The sequence below is a fragment of the Scophthalmus maximus genome, chromosome 15 (assembly GCF_022379125.1).
Source record: "Scophthalmus maximus strain ysfricsl-2021 chromosome 15, ASM2237912v1, whole genome shotgun sequence".
In the NCBI taxonomy this organism is placed as follows: domain Eukaryota; kingdom Metazoa; phylum Chordata; class Actinopteri; order Pleuronectiformes; family Scophthalmidae; genus Scophthalmus; species Scophthalmus maximus.
Genome location: NC_061529.1, coordinates 3,316,168 through 3,332,835, shown reverse-complemented (window position 1 = coordinate 3,332,835; position 16,668 = coordinate 3,316,168). Strand labels below are relative to the sequence as shown.

The following is a 16,668-nucleotide window of genomic DNA, read 5'->3' as shown; positions in this document are numbered from 1 at the left end:
CACCCCCTATCGACATATTCTGTTGATTGAATACATTAAAATGATTTAAATGTTTATTCCCTGTTATATATTTCATAAAAAAGAGCTGAAATCAAACTGTTAGTGTGGCATGTGCTGATGTATAGGCAACCCACTAAATCAATACTTAATAACATAACCAACAAATGTGATTTTTTTTAGATGAAGTTTGTTTTGTAACACAAATCATACATGTTCTTTGGAATTACAAACAAGAACTAGAAAATGCTACTAAGTGTCAGATAAATTCACTTAGTAAATTGACCATAAGATTCATAAACATTAATCTTAAGGAGTCATTTAAATAGGTCTGGGTATGAAAAATTACTTGAACAATGATTCAGAAAAATCAATGCTTTTTTTCTGAGTGACAATCCTAAAATGTTGGGGGGAAAGCATCATTTTATAAATTTTATAGAGCTGATATTATCTTGTGGTTTCTCTGAAAGCAATTCAACCTGCACTTTCAATAAACAAATATAAATAGTTTATATTTTCAAGGTTTATTCGTGTGATTGCTGAAGGGCATAGTTTAAAACAGTGCAAACTAATTTGTATTAAACTTAAAATCTGAGATTACAATCAACACTTTACCATGTGTATGATACCGACATTAAAAATTTCATCTATGTTTCTGCAGCTCAAAAATCCTGTCAAAATGTGCAAACCCCTCTAAATCAATCTTCTTCTTCTTTCTTGTATTAACAGAGCTATTTACAATAAACTCTCTCACCTCACAGAACAACAATAACACAGTCAAACTATGCTCAAGGAAGAAAACACATGGAAAAAATAAAAATGTCGTCTGAAACATTTACACCAGATGAAAGCATAACATTTGTCGTCTAGACCAGGGGCTGATAAATCACCTGCCATACATGCAGCAACATACGCTTCCATCAATTTTATATGGGCTGTTTTGAATAATGTCTCATCGGGTTGGCTGTGGCTCAACATTTGGTGCGGGTCATTTCACCAAAAGGTCGAGGGTTCGATCCCCGACTCTTCCAGTCCACAGAAGTGTCCTTGGGCAAGAGGTTTGACCATGAAACTGCCCTGATGGATGTGTGTGTGTGTGTGTGTGTGTGTGTGTGTGTGTGACTTCTTCTGTAAAGCGCTTTGGGTAGTCAATAAAATTATAAATAAAGTCCATTTACCATTAAAAGAATTGGACATTTTTATGTTACCCTTTAAAACATCAAAATAACCATTAAAATAAAACATTTTAAAAACCCAGTTAAATATACATCTAATGCAGCAGTTGCCAATCTTCATAGTAACACAACACACATTCTGTCTCAGACACAGACGAGTTGCCATGGATGTTAGAGATGTTTTAAAAAAAAACAACTGGTCTCGATTATCAACTGGAAACATTTGAAAAAGTAATGATTCTCTGAGTGAATATCTGAGAGACGCTTTAGAATATTTTTAACATTTTTCAACTCTTAAAATACATAATGATATACTTTTTGCTGTGTGTTTATACTATATATGTACAAATAAATAGAGACAGTGCACAACCCATCACTTTCACCCCCATTTCCCCCACTATCAGCATAAAAGAAAATGCCTCTGATGCTTGATTCAGTGAAACTCCAGTCCCCGGTGCACTGATCGTCGCTGGACGACGGCCAACAGCCTTATCAACAAAGTGCTTATCAGACAAATGAACATACATACATACTAACATTTGTGTCATTAACACACAGCCGCAATCTGCAAAGCAAACATCCATCCATCAATCCATCATCGACACGGTTTCTCCTTTGAGGGTCGTAAAGGTGCGGCCAGCTGACACTGGCATCATTAATACTCTGAACCCAGGCAACTCCATGATCTTCTGTAACTCGAATAAGAAGAAGGGTACGTTTGGTTTTTGCTCACCGAGCTCATAATCATTCAGCATTAACATGATTAAACACAGTCCAACTTAAACCACAGACTTTATAAATGACATGATCAAAGGTCTAGCAGCTATTATTACTGTACAGTAGATAATTATTAAACAGCTGCCTCACGCCAGCCCAGTCCAGTGACTACATATAAGGCACCGTGCTCTTTTTAAGATCCTTTTTCAAAAGCCTTAAAGCCCTAATCTGCTCTTCCTTTAAAAAGGTATTAAATCCTCTCTAATGCTTAAACTTCCACGCCATCAGAAGAGCGCAGGCGCCCACTCCCACCGCAGTCAGGATGTACTTTGTGTTTGACGGCGTGGCGCGCGGGGCCGTCGTCTTCTTCTCCTCGGAGTCAGGCAGTGTTGTCAGAGCCGGCGCGGTGATATCAGCGGTTTGGGAGGGGGGCTTGTCAGTAGAGGACGGCGGGGAAGGAGCGATCTTTCCGTCTGCTTCCCCGTTGAAGACGGGAGCGTGCGACGCTGAGATTTGACCTTCCAGGTTCAGGATGGACGGCTCCTCGGACACTCGCACCACATGCACCTGCACCTCCTGCCCTTCCAAACTCGGACAGGGAGACTCGTACTCGTTCTCCTCCGGTTCGTCGTGGTTAAATGCAACGCCGTTCTCCTGGCAGGGCAGTGCAGAGACTGTTGTCATGAAGGTGGAGGAGGAGGAGACAGCAGAGCATGGAGCAGGGGCGTGGGCAGAGGTTACATCATCCGGCGCCGCGTCGCTCATCTCCAGACGCTGACTGTCACCCGAGTAGGGCTCCGCCGGCAGGTCGTGTGCAGGGAGAGTGGGGCTGTCGTGGTTCTGTGGCTGGAAGCTGATGAGCTGGTCGGGTTTGCTCAGACACAAGTCGTCAAAGGAGAAGGCGCCCCCCCCGTCAGCGTTGGGCGAGGGGGAGGCTGTAGCTGCCGTGTCCGTCTGTGGGTCGCTTTCAACAACCTGCAGGACAGAAATTGACGTCACATTCAAATTTTTTTTAAGAGAGGTTGATAATTAGGGATAAGAGTACTAACTAAAATATGTTTAAAAAATATCTATGGCCATGTTCAGACCAATTGTAGGGTTAGGGTTGACGCAGGTGAAAGAAAAGATCAAATATGTGTACGCACACATTCCCAGTAGATTTTTATTTCGTAAACTCTGTATTTTTGCTCTTCATCACACAAAAATAATCTAGTTACAGTCGTGATTATTTCTCATGTCTCAGATTATAATAAACCGCTGTGTTTTAGAATCTGATTCAGATTTTAGGTTTTTACCGATACTGGACCTCCTGGTTTACAGTTTATTTTTGGTCTGAATGAACAACCCCACAAATCATAGCCTCAAATTACAATAAGTCTGAATAAATATGTGTGTGTATATATATATATATATATATATATATATATATGAAATCTCTAAAATGGTTAGCTCAATTTTCCATTCAGAAATGTTTGGTTGTTTATTCAAAAACATTTATTTCCAAAATCCAAACTTTATTTCAGAATTTCAGCCTCAGAAACAAATTCAAAACCTTATTGAATAGAAAAAGAAGGGATAATTCTTCCATAGTACCATGGGACAGTTATATTATTGTTCATCGGTGTATTTGTGTTGTTGCACGTGACTTGTTTCCCCACTATGAAGAATGTGACGCCTCTGGACATAGTTCTTGTTAAGCTATGAACTGTATGAGCAATGTAACGCAATGAACTGACACGACTAGTCTTTTGAATATGTTGGTCATGTAAGAATTATGTTGGGAAATGAAACAAATCCAATAAATGAGACAGATGCAACAATTTACTACAAAGTTCGTGAAAACGGATCAAAAACTCTTTGTGGGGAAGAAAACATCTGTTGCTATTTTCTGTCCTCATTTTTGAATGAATAAATGAATTTAAATGAATTTGGTGAATTTCAATTCAAAAGAGTAGCACTGACTGACAGTGTGCTGGATCTCAAATAGCTCAGTACACAGAAGATGATGATTTGATATTCACCTGTGCTGTCGGAGGCTCGGCCGTCTCTTCAGGCTCCGGGACCACAGCAGGTATTGTGTCCACAGGGGGGGCGGTGTCCTGCACTGGAGGCTTCTCCTGGGTCAGCGTGAGGAAAGAGGATCCGTCGGTGTCATCCGAGTTCGCCTGAGTCGGAGACAGACCCTGCGGTGGACTGACCTCTGTGGTCTCTGTTGTTGGGAGGGGATCAGGCTGAGTGTCTTTGTCACCCTGACGGGACAAGGGAGGAGTCGCCACTGCGTCCACTTGATCGGGAATCACATCGTTATCATCTGAGACTTCCTGGATGTCCGATTCAGAGTTCTCCTCGGGCTCCTGGTGAGTTTTAACCTCCCTGTGCGCTGAGCTGGCCGGAGTGTGTGGGGCCTCGGGGGAAGGCGGAGGTGTTGACGGAGGGGGTACCACTTCGGTCTGAGCTGACTGCGGAGGCTCAGGGACGGCCTCTGGCGAGCTGGGCTGCTGGGCTTGAGGATGCACAGGCGTTTCCAGAGGGGGTGTGGTCGGAGCAGCTGGCTCTGGGGGAGCTGAGGCTTCAGCTGGCGGAGCAGCAGCAGCAGCAGCAGCAGCGCCGCCGCTCTCTGGAACGGACAGATGACCGGCAGATGGTTCTGGGTGGACGTGAGCCCTGATGACGGTTGTTGAAGGGGAGCCGGGGTTGGAATCTAGCGCAAAAAAAAAACAATGTCCTGATCATTTAAATCTGTCGTGATAGCAACATGACTGAAAGCTCTGAGCAAATCCCTGCAACGACACAGCAATAATCCATTTATCATATACACCGACAGTAAAGCTCAAAAGAACCAGCAGACACACGGCAGATTAATGCCTGCAGCGTTTTGTGGACATATGGCTTCATGTTCTGATAAAATGTGATTTTTATTTGTGACGTTCTGCCGTTTGTCCTCATCAGTTATCGTCATTTGACTCAAATTGTTTCTAAAGCTGTGTCGTTAAGTTCATTTTCACAATCTGGCCGATAAAGACACCGAAAAATTTTGGCTGCAAAACATTTGGATAATTCTGAACAAAGTGTTTAGAAAACTCAGTGAACATTCATGATGTTTTTGTAGATTTAACCCGAAGGCCAGGATTCTACAGTTTGTGAGGAGGCGGAGTTTAAACTGTGGTTTCTAAGACACAACAGTGTTTGATTCCAAAAAAACTTCCCTCCTTTAATATCTCACATAATTAATTTAAAGCTGACTGGGGGGAAAAAATTACTTTAAAAAATACGCTTAACAACATTAGATACTATAAGAGAGAAGGGCTTCTCATTATCGATGCATCTGTCGATCATTTCCTCGATTAATCGATGAGTTGTTTCACAGAAATTATTCACATTTAAGAAGCTGAAATCATCTCATATTCTTCTGATTCTTATACCATATCAATTTTTACTTTTTTTCCCTCCTCAAACTACTTGAACAGATTAATCGATGATCCAAATAGTTGGCGATTCATTTAGTAGTCGATTAATCCGTTACTTGGTGTCGATTTATTAGCCGACTTACTGTTCACTCCTCTCAGGGCGTCGTACTCAGCTCGGATCTCGGCCGCGATGGTCGTTTGCTCACACTCTTCGAGCGCTTCGATGAACTGCTCCGGCCAGTTCTCCCTCCTCTTCAGACAGTCCAGCAGAAGCACCATGCCGTCATAGTTCCCATACGTCTCTCGTTTGGCCTCTATATTTTCCTACGATTACATTTAACCAGAAGAAGAATATGAAAAATACATATTACCAGAATCGTAATCACTTTGTTCTCTGGGTCCTGATGATTTTTTAAAGTTTAACATTTACAGGTAAGGGTCATCAGTGATAAATTGAATCCAAATGTCAATCTCTTGTCAAACATTAATAAAAGTTGAACGTCAAAAAGACATATTTGGTTGCTATGTCAGTTTTTTAAAACTTTCAATTTGTCATATTAAAATCCTATGAGATATATTTGTATGATGTCAACAACAATTTTTTTATTGAAGCGACAATAATGGTTCATCTTTTGTGAAGACGGATTATTATCTCTATAGTAGACGCAATATCTTTTTAGATTTGTGTCTTAAAATGAAAACATGGCAATAAAAAACAAATAATTTGGGTTCTTATTAGGAATGGGTATAGAAAATTTTTTGGTGCAAAATGTGCCAATGGCACCGAGTGAGTATCAAATAATTCGAATTTCCCAATTTGATTTATGCAAAGCTCGTGTTTGTGGCGCCATTGTCGTCAAAGTATTAATGAACCTTTGGAAAAAAAGCAAGTACCAAATTACATTTGGCCTTTTTTAACATTATTTTTCAATGTTCACCTACTGACACGTACCCTGTCGTGACTGGTCAAACAAGGCAGGTGGACGATGATCTCCTTCACCTTCACCTTGGACACAATGGCCGGCATTCTCCGCCGCAGGTATCCATTGTAGAGTTTGTCACTGGCAAATGACATCTGGGAAATGGGAGCGAGTACAAAAACAAACAGAGATAGTGAGATGATTTTTTAATTGGTTTTGTACAATATAAATTTGCAAGGGAGTTTTTGAACAGAAAATGAACTCTCCTACATTTCAATGCATCACAAAAGAAGGGAAAGTACCTGTAAAACTCAATGAGGAAGCCTGAATCTTTTACAGTGATCACAGAGACGGCAGGGGAATTTTGATTCTATTGTCAATGAAAATCAGGGGAAAATTCAAAAGTTTCCCTTCAACTTTCAGTTGAGGAATCTGCACAGCTGCAAACCTTTACTTTGTTTTGTTTTTTCAAGGGGAGAAGAAAAAACACTCCTACATTTCAAGGTTGGAGTACGAAGAAAAAAGTTTCACAGGCCTGGACTAGTCACTGATTAATCACCTCCACCTCCAGTTTATTAATATCTGAACTTTTACATGTAGCAGCATGAACGTCTCAGGACGTATTCACGCAGGTCACCAAAACCCCTCAAGGCAATACAGTTCAATGTCTTTGTGGAGGATGGCTGATGATAAAGAGTCAAGCTGGCCCAGTTGTCATAACAACCGAGGCCGTAAAGATATATATGATGAACGATGGTCTTCCCCTTGGTATAAGAAGTGTATGATGAGAATATATGTGTGATTTATGGATTTGGATTTGGGAACAATAAGAAACTTTACGAGTGATAATCTTTATTCAGACAGGTAGTAGATTTTCAATGAGTGTGTGTGTTTTAGTGTGTGTGTGTGTGTACGCCTTCATAATTGGATGGCATTAACTTGTATTACTCGTGTCTATTCTCCTCGGGCCGAGCTTTAATAAATCCTCCTGCTTAAGACGTTCAGGGTCTCGTGAATCTTTCACGAGTTGACCAGCTCATGGCGTGAGATTTCCATCACGGCGGCTTCTCCTCAGGGTCACGCGGGGAGAACAGAAAGCTTTTGGTTTTCTTCTTTCTTTTTTTTGTATTGAATACACCTTAAAACCTTCCCCTTGTTTGTACCTACAACAGTCAGGTTGACTAATCTGTTGCCAGGTGCAGTCAGGGGGAACGTTTTCACAAGAAGGTATCGTGTCACCGCGTTCACGTCAAAGAGTTAGAGTTCAGTGTGTGTGTGTGTGTGTGTGTGTGTGTGTGTGTGTGTGTGTGTGTGTGTGTGTGTGTGACAGCAGCAGCAACCGTCTTGACTTAAAGGAATAAATGTCAGAGGCAAAGAGCAAAGTCTTCCTCGTGGTATCATTAGCCCACAGAGGCCATGGTCTACCTGACAGACACACACACACACACACACACACACACGAACACATCGCCAGCCAGGTAGATTCGATGTGCTGCAGTGTGTCCTGGCGTTTGCAGGAATGTGAAAAATATTTGTGTGTGTGTGTGTGTGTGTGTGTGTATCATTTTCCAGCATATATCTTAAAGCGATGACAGACAGCAGATTAACAAAGGAGACAAGGGAGGAGGCGTGAACTTGTCTCAAGGGCAAGTTGAGCAGAAATGAATGACCTCTAAAACACAAAGATCACTACAGAGCTTGGTTTTGGTTTTTGCCAGTCTCCTTGGCTTTAAAAAAAAAAAAAAAGTATGCAGTATGGATCCAATTTCAAGCACATCTGATTTTATTTTTTATATGTCCAACAAAGAAACGACAGTTATGAACCAACTTTTTTTTGAAGAAGTGTTCATGGATATTTCAGACTACAGAAAACAATGGAGCCTGACAGCTGCATTTTAAAAACTACAGAACTATTTTGTCATAGATAATTTTTAAAAACTTATGTAGGGAATAAAAAAAAACAGACTGTAACATACACGAGACACGAACCAGCCTGTGAATAACACAAATATGTTCACTAATAAAGAGAAAATATGAAGTTCACATGGAACACGACGACGCCGCTTTTTCCGACCAATCAACGCAAACCTCTCAACCAAACATGGATTCTACGTAGCGACACGCCGCAACGTGGGTTTATTTACTGTCACGACACATTGTTTTTTAAAGATTTACCTTCACCGGTACAGTTCGTGACTTCCTCCCCAACTTCGGTTCCTCTGTCGATAAAACCTGTCGTCTTCTCCTTCTTCTCCTTCTTCTTCTCCTCCTCACACATCTGCGCAGCTGTCAAGTCCCGACTCGGCACCGTTTTCTCCGTTCCTATTGGACGACGGAGCCGTCGGTCGAAGCGTGGACCAATAGGAACGGTGTTTGGGGGTGTAGAAAAAGGGGGGCGGGGCTTTTTTAATCTTTGACCCCAAACTGCGACCTGATCCTCTGCTGTGATGGATGACGGCGGAATTAGACTGGATCTGCCGCTGCTGGTTTACATCTGTCTCTAATCCCTGATCCCTAATCCGTTCACAGGGACCCACGCAAACACGAACACACACACACACACACACACACACACACACACACACAGAGAGAGAGAGAGAGACCCACTGTATTATGCATGATATAGAAAATAACACCTGACCATATTACCAAATCACTACAGTTTGTTTTTGTAATGAAGATAAAGATGAAATCAAAGAGCATGATGGCAGTTACACACACTCACACAAACACACACACACACACACACACACACACACACACACACAGAGGGAGAGAGAGAGGTTACGTGCGGTTGTGTGAAAGAAGTGTATCTGGAGCATTCGCTCAAGTATACGTATACCTGTAATACCGTCATATAGTCTTTATTCGTATACACCATTAAAAGAAAATAGTAGACTTATCATATTCTCAGGGTGACCCCTTGAGGTCACGGGGGTCAGGGTGAAGGAATACGCATCATGGGGACTGACAAATGCTTATTTAATAGTAGAATTAAATAAACAAGCCACCATATCTAGTTTGTGGGGACAAAAGGCTGAACTCCAGTGTCACTGCGGCTGAAAACATGTGGCCAAACTGGATGAAATACATCAATAAAGCAGCTTTAACAGAAACAATGTTTATGTATAAGCAAGTTTTTGTGGCGTGTGTAAGAAGCTGAAACCTCGTTCAGAAGGAGAATTTGTGAAGGAGCTGCAGAGCTGCTGGAACCCGACAGAATCATCACAGAGCGGATTATCGATATGGAACAGGATACTGTTAACACACTGAGGGGCAACACACTCTTTCTCTCTGGCCTGTGATGGAACAACTCTATCATGGCCTCCAAATATATAAATTGTCCTTGACAGGAAAAGGCCTTCCCTTCTGTTTCTATAAATGTTTGTTCCATGGTCTTAGTGTGGAACTGAAAATGAAACCCCTCCGTGTGAGTGTGATGTCATTAGTACACCTCATTGTGCTACTTTTAAAGCTTGATAACTGAAGACAGAAGATAAGATGCATTTGATTGATCTCCCTGCAGGGATATTGAAGAGTGTAAAAGGATAAAACAACAGGTGAGGCAGCAAAGAAGTTTGCGGAAGTCTGCATGTCCCGCTCAACATCTCCTGAATAATGAAAAACATGGCAGTCATATAACTTTAAATTATGGGTGTAGGAGACTGTTTTAACTGGCACCAGAGAAGGAATTTGACTCAGCTAAAATAAATCCTGCACCAAGTCCGATTTTAAACCAGAAGGTGGCGCCACTTCCTCACGTACTGCACATCTTTGTTTACCAGTTGTAGGTGAACAACGTGCACAGGATCCCAGTGAGTGATCTGAATTACTGGAGGATTATGGGGAATGGTAATGACGTTGGACAGGATGCTGGTTCATTGTACTTCAGCTCTGTTGGAGTGCACCGCTTCAACGTAAACGCTTTTTCCACAAAAAGCGTATTATATGTGTTTAAATGTCTTTTTTTTCCTGAAGCAATCTCTCTCGTAGAGCTCATGGAGGTTCAACACATCAGCATCTACCAGGAAGGTAGAGACGAACAGATTGACGCTATAATTCACAAGCATCCAGCCTGAAGGATGCAGCTTTGGAGTTTGACTTATAAGGGACTAGAAATCAAGGGGCCTCAGCTGAAAATTCATGGCAATTTCCCCTAAAGATTCTTGTTTTGCATGTATAAGATAAGATAAGTGAAGATATTCCTTTATTCGTCCCACAATGGGGAAATTTGGTCATTGCAGCAGCACATTGGACAGAATATATGAACAGAGCAGTACATATGTATCGATATGTATACGTATCTTGGTATCGTTGGTGCTCAGGGCTCATCTCATCTCTGTTCCCAGACATCACCTGTCGAGGAAACTCATGTGGGCGGAGTTGTGACCTCCCCTTCCTTGCACTTGGTTTTGTTGAAGTGATGTTGCTGCAAGTAGGTGCAACAAACCACAGCTGCAGTCGACTGCAGAGAGCAGGAAACCGCACATGTATCTGTAGGAAAATGACCTTTTAGAAGTCAGGGTGTACAGTTAATTATGAGGGATTTACATTTTCATTTCTTGTATTTTGCCTGCTGCTGAATAAAAACACCTCAACGTGCAGCTGCAGGGCTTTACGACATGCAATACCCAACAAAAGAATCTAACTGCAAAAATGCAATCAAGCATTCTTTAATGAGACAACATCCCACGTTTCCCACTCTTCACGGAGCCCAGAACAAATGTTGAAGAAAAAAAACAGCCCTGTTTGACCGAAGCCTTTCACATGTTGCAGGGCGAACGCTCCGCAGCAGGACGGAGGATTCGCAGAGAGCCAGTAGATTGAAGCCTCGGAGACGCCCGAGGCCTCGTCACCGCTCCACCGCGGCTGAGTGGGGAGGAGAAGAAAACAGAGCGATATACGTCTCAGTAACAGAGCAGGACGGGACTCTCTCCTTCAGAGCCCCTACGCTTTACAACTACGGCACACTGATGAGAAGGGGAAGAAAAGTATGGCGTGCAACAGCTCACGTAGGGCCACGGAAATAGCTCAGGCTTGTCGTTGGCAGAATTTTGTAGCTCCGAAGTTGTGCAGGTGTATAGCAGCAACACATGAAGCACTCCGCCAAACTTTTACGAATTTAGAAATTAGAGAAACATTTGGAAACATTAGGAAATAGTGATCGTGATCAGATTGAAGGGTTAAGGGGGTTAATTTAGATTCAGATTATTTTAGCCAGGCGGCTCAGTTCAAAACAGAACTCTCATGGGGCTGGTTTCTTAGTGTGTGTGTGTGGGGTAGAATCTGGCCTAGGGGAGGTACGAAATAGCCGAGTCTGTTTTATACCGCCTGGTATATACTCTGGGCTAGTCCAGAATCACCCCAGGTACAGTCTGGGGAGGGGGGTACACGCATGTTTTGGGCTGTTACACCTGTTAGACATCCTCCTATGTCTTCGTCAACTTGAACAGGATGCAGAGTCACATCAGCCATCGCATCTTTTTCCTTCTGCTAATGGACACTGACGTGAGAGTTCGGCGTTTGGTTACAGTTCATCCGTTCGGTCTTTGGCAGAGACGGCGAGCGGCTAACCCCCGAGCAACACGTGAAATACGCTCGCTGGCCGTGTGCGTGATGAATGAGATGGCTTTCCATTGACACGTGGAGCGCATCGTCTTCTGTGGAGCAGACATATAAAGTGGGAGTGGGCCCCCAGGGGGCCGCTTGGTTACTTGTGTGCCAGAATAATGTTTACGTGGCCCAGCGAGGCGGAATGTATGAGGCATTATGGCTGCATTGAACAACATTACATAATGGGCTTCATGTAGCTACCTCTCACCTCTGAGGATATTATTAACTCATGAGTCAATCGTTTCAGACGTGGAGGCCGATCTTTCAGGAGACGGTGGGGGGATGGTTTGTGTGGCAGCAGCTTCTTTTCATTCACACACACACACACTCTCACACACACACACACACACACACACACACACACACACACACACACACACACACACACACACACACACACACACACACACACACACACACACACACACACACACACACACGTGTTTCTCGCCCCGTCATCGCTGCACAATGATCCGGGTCCTGGACGGTCACAGACACCACCGGGGTCAGAGGTCACATCTCGAGGGCGGTTTTAACCCAGAAGTGCAATAAAGTGTGAAATTATTTTTTGGCTAAACTCTATTTTATCTATCCATCTATGGATCTATCTATCAAACCCTGTGTTTCCCTCCGTCCATCTTCTCTGCTCTCTTTGAAGTTGTGACAATTTGAATTTTAAAATCGGAGGAAGAATTCTAATCTCATCACGTGAAAGTTTTGGCTACTGCTTGAAAATGGCTTCTAGTAATTTGTTGCAAGTGCGAGTCAGTTCGTTGTTGCTCTTCTCTCAGTCAGTCAGGAATTTCTCTTTCTCCCGCTTTGCGTTTCTCACTTTGTTCTCTGAAAGGTCACGGGGACACTGTTGTCAGCAGGACACCGTCTCTATCTTTAATTAATGCGCAGGATTAATGGAGTGCAAAATGTGTGATGATTGAATTCTGAAAATGAAAAAGTAAGTGACTCGAGGGCAGTCATTTGTCGGAGACATGGTCCATTGTCACACTGAAGAGCATCGCAGGCTTGTTTTCTCTCTCTCTCTTCAACCTGTAACCTTTCTTTTCACTCAGGCAGACTAGAATGTCAAATCTGCCGGGGCGTCAGAGCCACGGGCGGCCGCTGCTTCACTGGTAAACACACAGACGACTGAAAGGCCGGTCTTTCTTTTCACGACCACTGAAAGGTTTGACTGCAAACGCCTGGTTTGTCATTTCCAATGTTTTAAATGTGAATGAGCTTTTTCAAAAATCAAATTACAAGAAGACAACGTACTGCAAACTCTTAAATAACGACTCCAGAGAGATTTATATTACTTTATTTCACTTGTAAGAAACTAAATATTTGAATATCAATCATTTGACAAACCGTAATATTTCACTTTAATCCATTTCACTTATAACACGTTGTTTAAAATACACCATAATGTTGTTATGAGCATGATGTAAGGACCTTGTAATAAGCAATATATAAACATTATAGGCAGATGCAATTGTTGATTAATGTATTCGTCAACTGCTCCTGTTGAAAACACGGAGGCTGTACAAACAGATGATAAGTTACAATGTCATAAAACACGTTTATATATACATTATACAAAATACATCTTTAGAAGGAGAAGTTAGAATATTTTGACAAATACTGTAGCTTATAAAAAGATAACGATGTCTTTATATCTACTTACAACTACATTATAGTCAGTTATGAATAATTCATTCGCTGTTTATTGTTGCTATAAAGAGGAGACTGTCAAACTGCCCCCGTAAGAAACCATCCAACAATCTGCAGTGAAAGTGTGTCGATTCAACCCGAGGAAGAATAAAAGTCAGAAATATTCACACATGGGACTTTTCCTGCAACAGCCTGACCGCCGCTGGAATATGATTATTAACTTGACCTCAATTGTGCAAAGGGATTATTTGTGAATTGTTAATATGGAAGAAAGAAATGAACTCTGGTTTCATCCTCCTGAATTAAATGGGAGAGATTTGATTTGATGTTGTTGGTTTTTTTATTATTATCCGTGATTAATAGGCTGAGTGTTTTTATAGCTTTAAAAAAAAAATCAGAGCAGTCCTCATTTGAGAATGTTTTAATATCCATGTTAGGCATCATCACATGTACACAATCACCACAAGCCCCTTTGATGCTCGAGTGTCCTGGATATTTACATCTGATTCATCTCGTGTACAAACCTCCTCTATAATAAAAGGTGCTCTACTGCAGGCGAGAAGAAATATTCATAAAGTAGAAACATGTTGAAACACCAAAACAAGTTCTTTCTTCTTTTCCTTTTCCTTTTTTTTTTTTTTTTTTTTTACACCTATGGTCAATCTCACGACAGCAAACAGGCCACTACAGCCTTTCAACGAGGGTCTGACTCTGGGGGTCAACACAACTATAGAAGCCCGCGGGGGAGTTGAATTCTTGGTGTCACTCGTCCGAGTCCCTCTACAACATCTTCTCCTCTCTCTCCCAGGGAACCGGGTCCTGCTCCTCCTCGACGCGCGTGTTCCTGCGCCCCGTCCAAAAGTGCTCCACGTCCGGCGGGAAGACCTTGTCCTTCTCCCCGGCGGCGTCGGCGCCCGCCTCCGCTCCGTTGCCCTCCGTCGTCGTCGGAGCCCGGACGCCGGGCGCGTTCCTCGAGCGCCTGCAGGTGGCGACGAGCCACATGGCGACGAGTCCCCGGCGCACGTCGTCGTACATGGTCATCAGGATCACCGGGGAGAGCGCGCTGCACGCGTAAACCAGCACTTGCGCGCAGACGACGAGGCCGACGGGAGGCCTGTCGTAGCCGAGGCGGATCCAGGTGAACGTGCCCCACTCGGGCAGCAGCAGGAGCCCCAGCTCGCCGCTCAGACACAGCAGCACCAGGGTCACCTTGCTCTGGTGCCGCGGGCTGGGCGCGCGGTTCACCGCCGCGTGCAGCGTCTTGGTGTAGTAGGCGAGCGTGAAGACGACCGGCGCCGCGAAGGCGGCCGCCGGGTAGACCTTGTAGAACAACGCCATGAAGTCGGACGCGCACGCGGGCACCTCGGAGACGCACACGGTGTCGCGGCCGCGCGTCTGCACGGAGGCGAAGAGCATCTGCGGAATGGAGAAGATCATGGCACCGATCCAGATGAACGCCAGGGCTCCGTGGATCCACGTCGGGCTGTACAGGGGCCCCTCGGCGGCGGCGCCGCTGCAGCCGGGGCCCGCGGTGTGCTTGGCCCTGGTGGTGACCGCGAGGATCAGAGTTCTGGCGACCACGCACGAGTGCTGGAACCAGTCGGCGGTGCTGCAGGCGAAGCTGCCCAGCGTCCACGTCCGCGCGTAGTAGGTGACGGCGCGCACCGGCGCGCACAGCAGCAGGATGGCCAGGTCCGCGGAGGCCAAGGAGGCGAGGAGCGCCTTCACCTCGGAGCCCCGCGCGCCCCGGAAGTCGCGGATGAAAATCAGCAGCACCAGCAGATTCCCCACGGCCCCGGACACGCAGATGCCGATCAGCACGACCGGCAGGGCCGCCCTGGTGTCGTCGCCGCGGAGGAGTTGAACTCCGCCGACGAAATCGAAAAAGGAGACGTTTGCTGGCCGACCAGTATCCATCTCTTTGAAAAGTTCGAAGGGGTGGGGTGGGGTGGGGGGGTGTGGGTGTGGTGGGAAACAAAGTGCTGTGAATTAAACACAAAGTATTTTTAAAGGAAAAAGAAGGTGTTCTCTGTTCCTCTCTGTGCAGATGGAGCGACAGTCGAGGAGCTGTCCGGCGCGTCGCGGTGCTGAAACGCCTCTGACGGGGTCGTGATGGCACCAGCGAGCGGGCTGCAGGTAGGGGCTGTTTCAACAGTTGCCATTTGGCGTCGTCAACCACTCACGTCATGGTTTTTTTTCTCCTTCTTCTTCTTTTTTTTTCTCTTTCTATCTGCGGGCTACAGCCCAAATGTGAGCGCAGCGTGACGCGATTTATACATTCAGAAGCTCAGAGGGAATATAAGGGCGGGGGGCTGCGTGCGGCATCGTGACTCTGACTCTTCCTTCAGTGGTCTCCGTCAGATTGTGAACAACAACGATTTGATCCGTGGAAACGCGCAACAGACGGCACGCATGGTGCAGCCATATGAGATGTTGAAATAATAATCACATCGTGCTGTAAAGAAAAATTGGAATGGCCAAGAGGCATGCAACGGCTCAATGGGGACAGGCGCCTCCTTCATATACTTCCATGTCTTCATTTCATCCTGATATATGCACACGACCAAAAATATCACATAAAACCACAAAGAAGATTCGAATGAATGCCTCAAAATGTCCTTTTAAAAGATCTCAGATTTCACCGAGGCCAAGTCTTAATCTCCTTACTCAAACATTTGAGGACAAACCGACACGGACACGCAACATTTACAGCAAAACTTGAATCTAATGAGGGTCAAATTTAGTATTTAAGGTACTTTATCTGACAACATTTCACTTTCATCTTGTACAACACATTTGAAGGTTCTTTAAAGTAAATCTAAAGTTAGAACATACAACTTTTCCAGGAAGAAAATATACCTTTTCCCTCACAAATGAAATGTGAAATTCATAAGCAACAAAGTACCTATTTGTGTACATGCAGGTTTCTTTTGCTTGCTATAGATCTATGGTCTGATAGTGATCCACATGATATAGTCGGGATCCTACCTGATTCCCATCCCTTTGATACAGTCAGGATCAGGCCTGATCCACTTGATACAGTCAGGATCGGGCCTGATCCACTTGATACAGTCAGGATCGGGCCTGATCCACATGATATAGTCAGGATCCTACCTGATTCCCATCCCTTTGTGCCGATCCTCTTGATATTGTCGGAATCAGGGCTGATACTGA

General features: G+C 44.2%; 2 protein-coding genes across 2 annotated transcripts; both read right to left on the bottom strand.

Annotated features, from left to right (window-relative positions):
- Positions 1 to 502: 502 nt before the first annotated feature.
- mavs (mitochondrial antiviral signaling protein) lies at positions 503 to 8,549 on the bottom strand. Its single transcript, XM_035609673.2, has 5 exons — positions 8,392 to 8,549; positions 6,249 to 6,371; positions 5,440 to 5,620; positions 3,911 to 4,590; positions 503 to 2,864 (listed from the first exon to the last, which is right to left on the bottom strand). The coding sequence occupies exons 2-5, from the start codon at positions 6,369 to 6,371 to the stop codon at positions 2,151 to 2,153; spliced, it is 1,698 nt and encodes a 565-aa protein (XP_035465566.2). The 5' UTR covers positions 8,392 to 8,549; the 3' UTR covers positions 503 to 2,150.
- A 5,351-nt stretch (positions 8,550 to 13,900) lies between these two features.
- On the bottom strand, positions 13,901 to 16,365 carry LOC118285818 (G-protein coupled receptor 151). The gene has a single exon (XM_035609683.2). It carries the CDS (start codon positions 15,409 to 15,411, stop codon positions 14,275 to 14,277), a length of 1,137 nt encoding a protein of 378 aa, XP_035465576.2. The 5' UTR covers positions 15,412 to 16,365; the 3' UTR covers positions 13,901 to 14,274.
- Positions 16,366 to 16,668: the final 303 nt, after the last annotated feature.

Excerpts from the sequence above, each read along its gene's own strand:
- mavs (XM_035609673.2), bottom strand. The coding sequence starts at position 6,371 with ATGTCATTTGCCAGTGACAAACTCTACAATGGATACCTGCGGCGGAGA. Across the intron at positions 5,621-6,248 it reads GTTTGACCAGTCACGACAGG|GAAAATATAGAGGCCAAACG; the intron begins GTACGTGTCAGT and ends ATGTAATCGTAG. Across the intron at positions 4,591-5,439 it reads CGCCCTGAGAGGAGTGAACA|ATTCCAACCCCGGCTCCCCT; the intron begins GTAAGTCGGCTA and ends TTTTTGCGCTAG.
- LOC118285818 (XM_035609683.2), bottom strand. The coding sequence starts at position 15,411 with ATGGATACTGGTCGGCCAGCAAACGTCTCCTTTTTCGATTTCGTCGGC.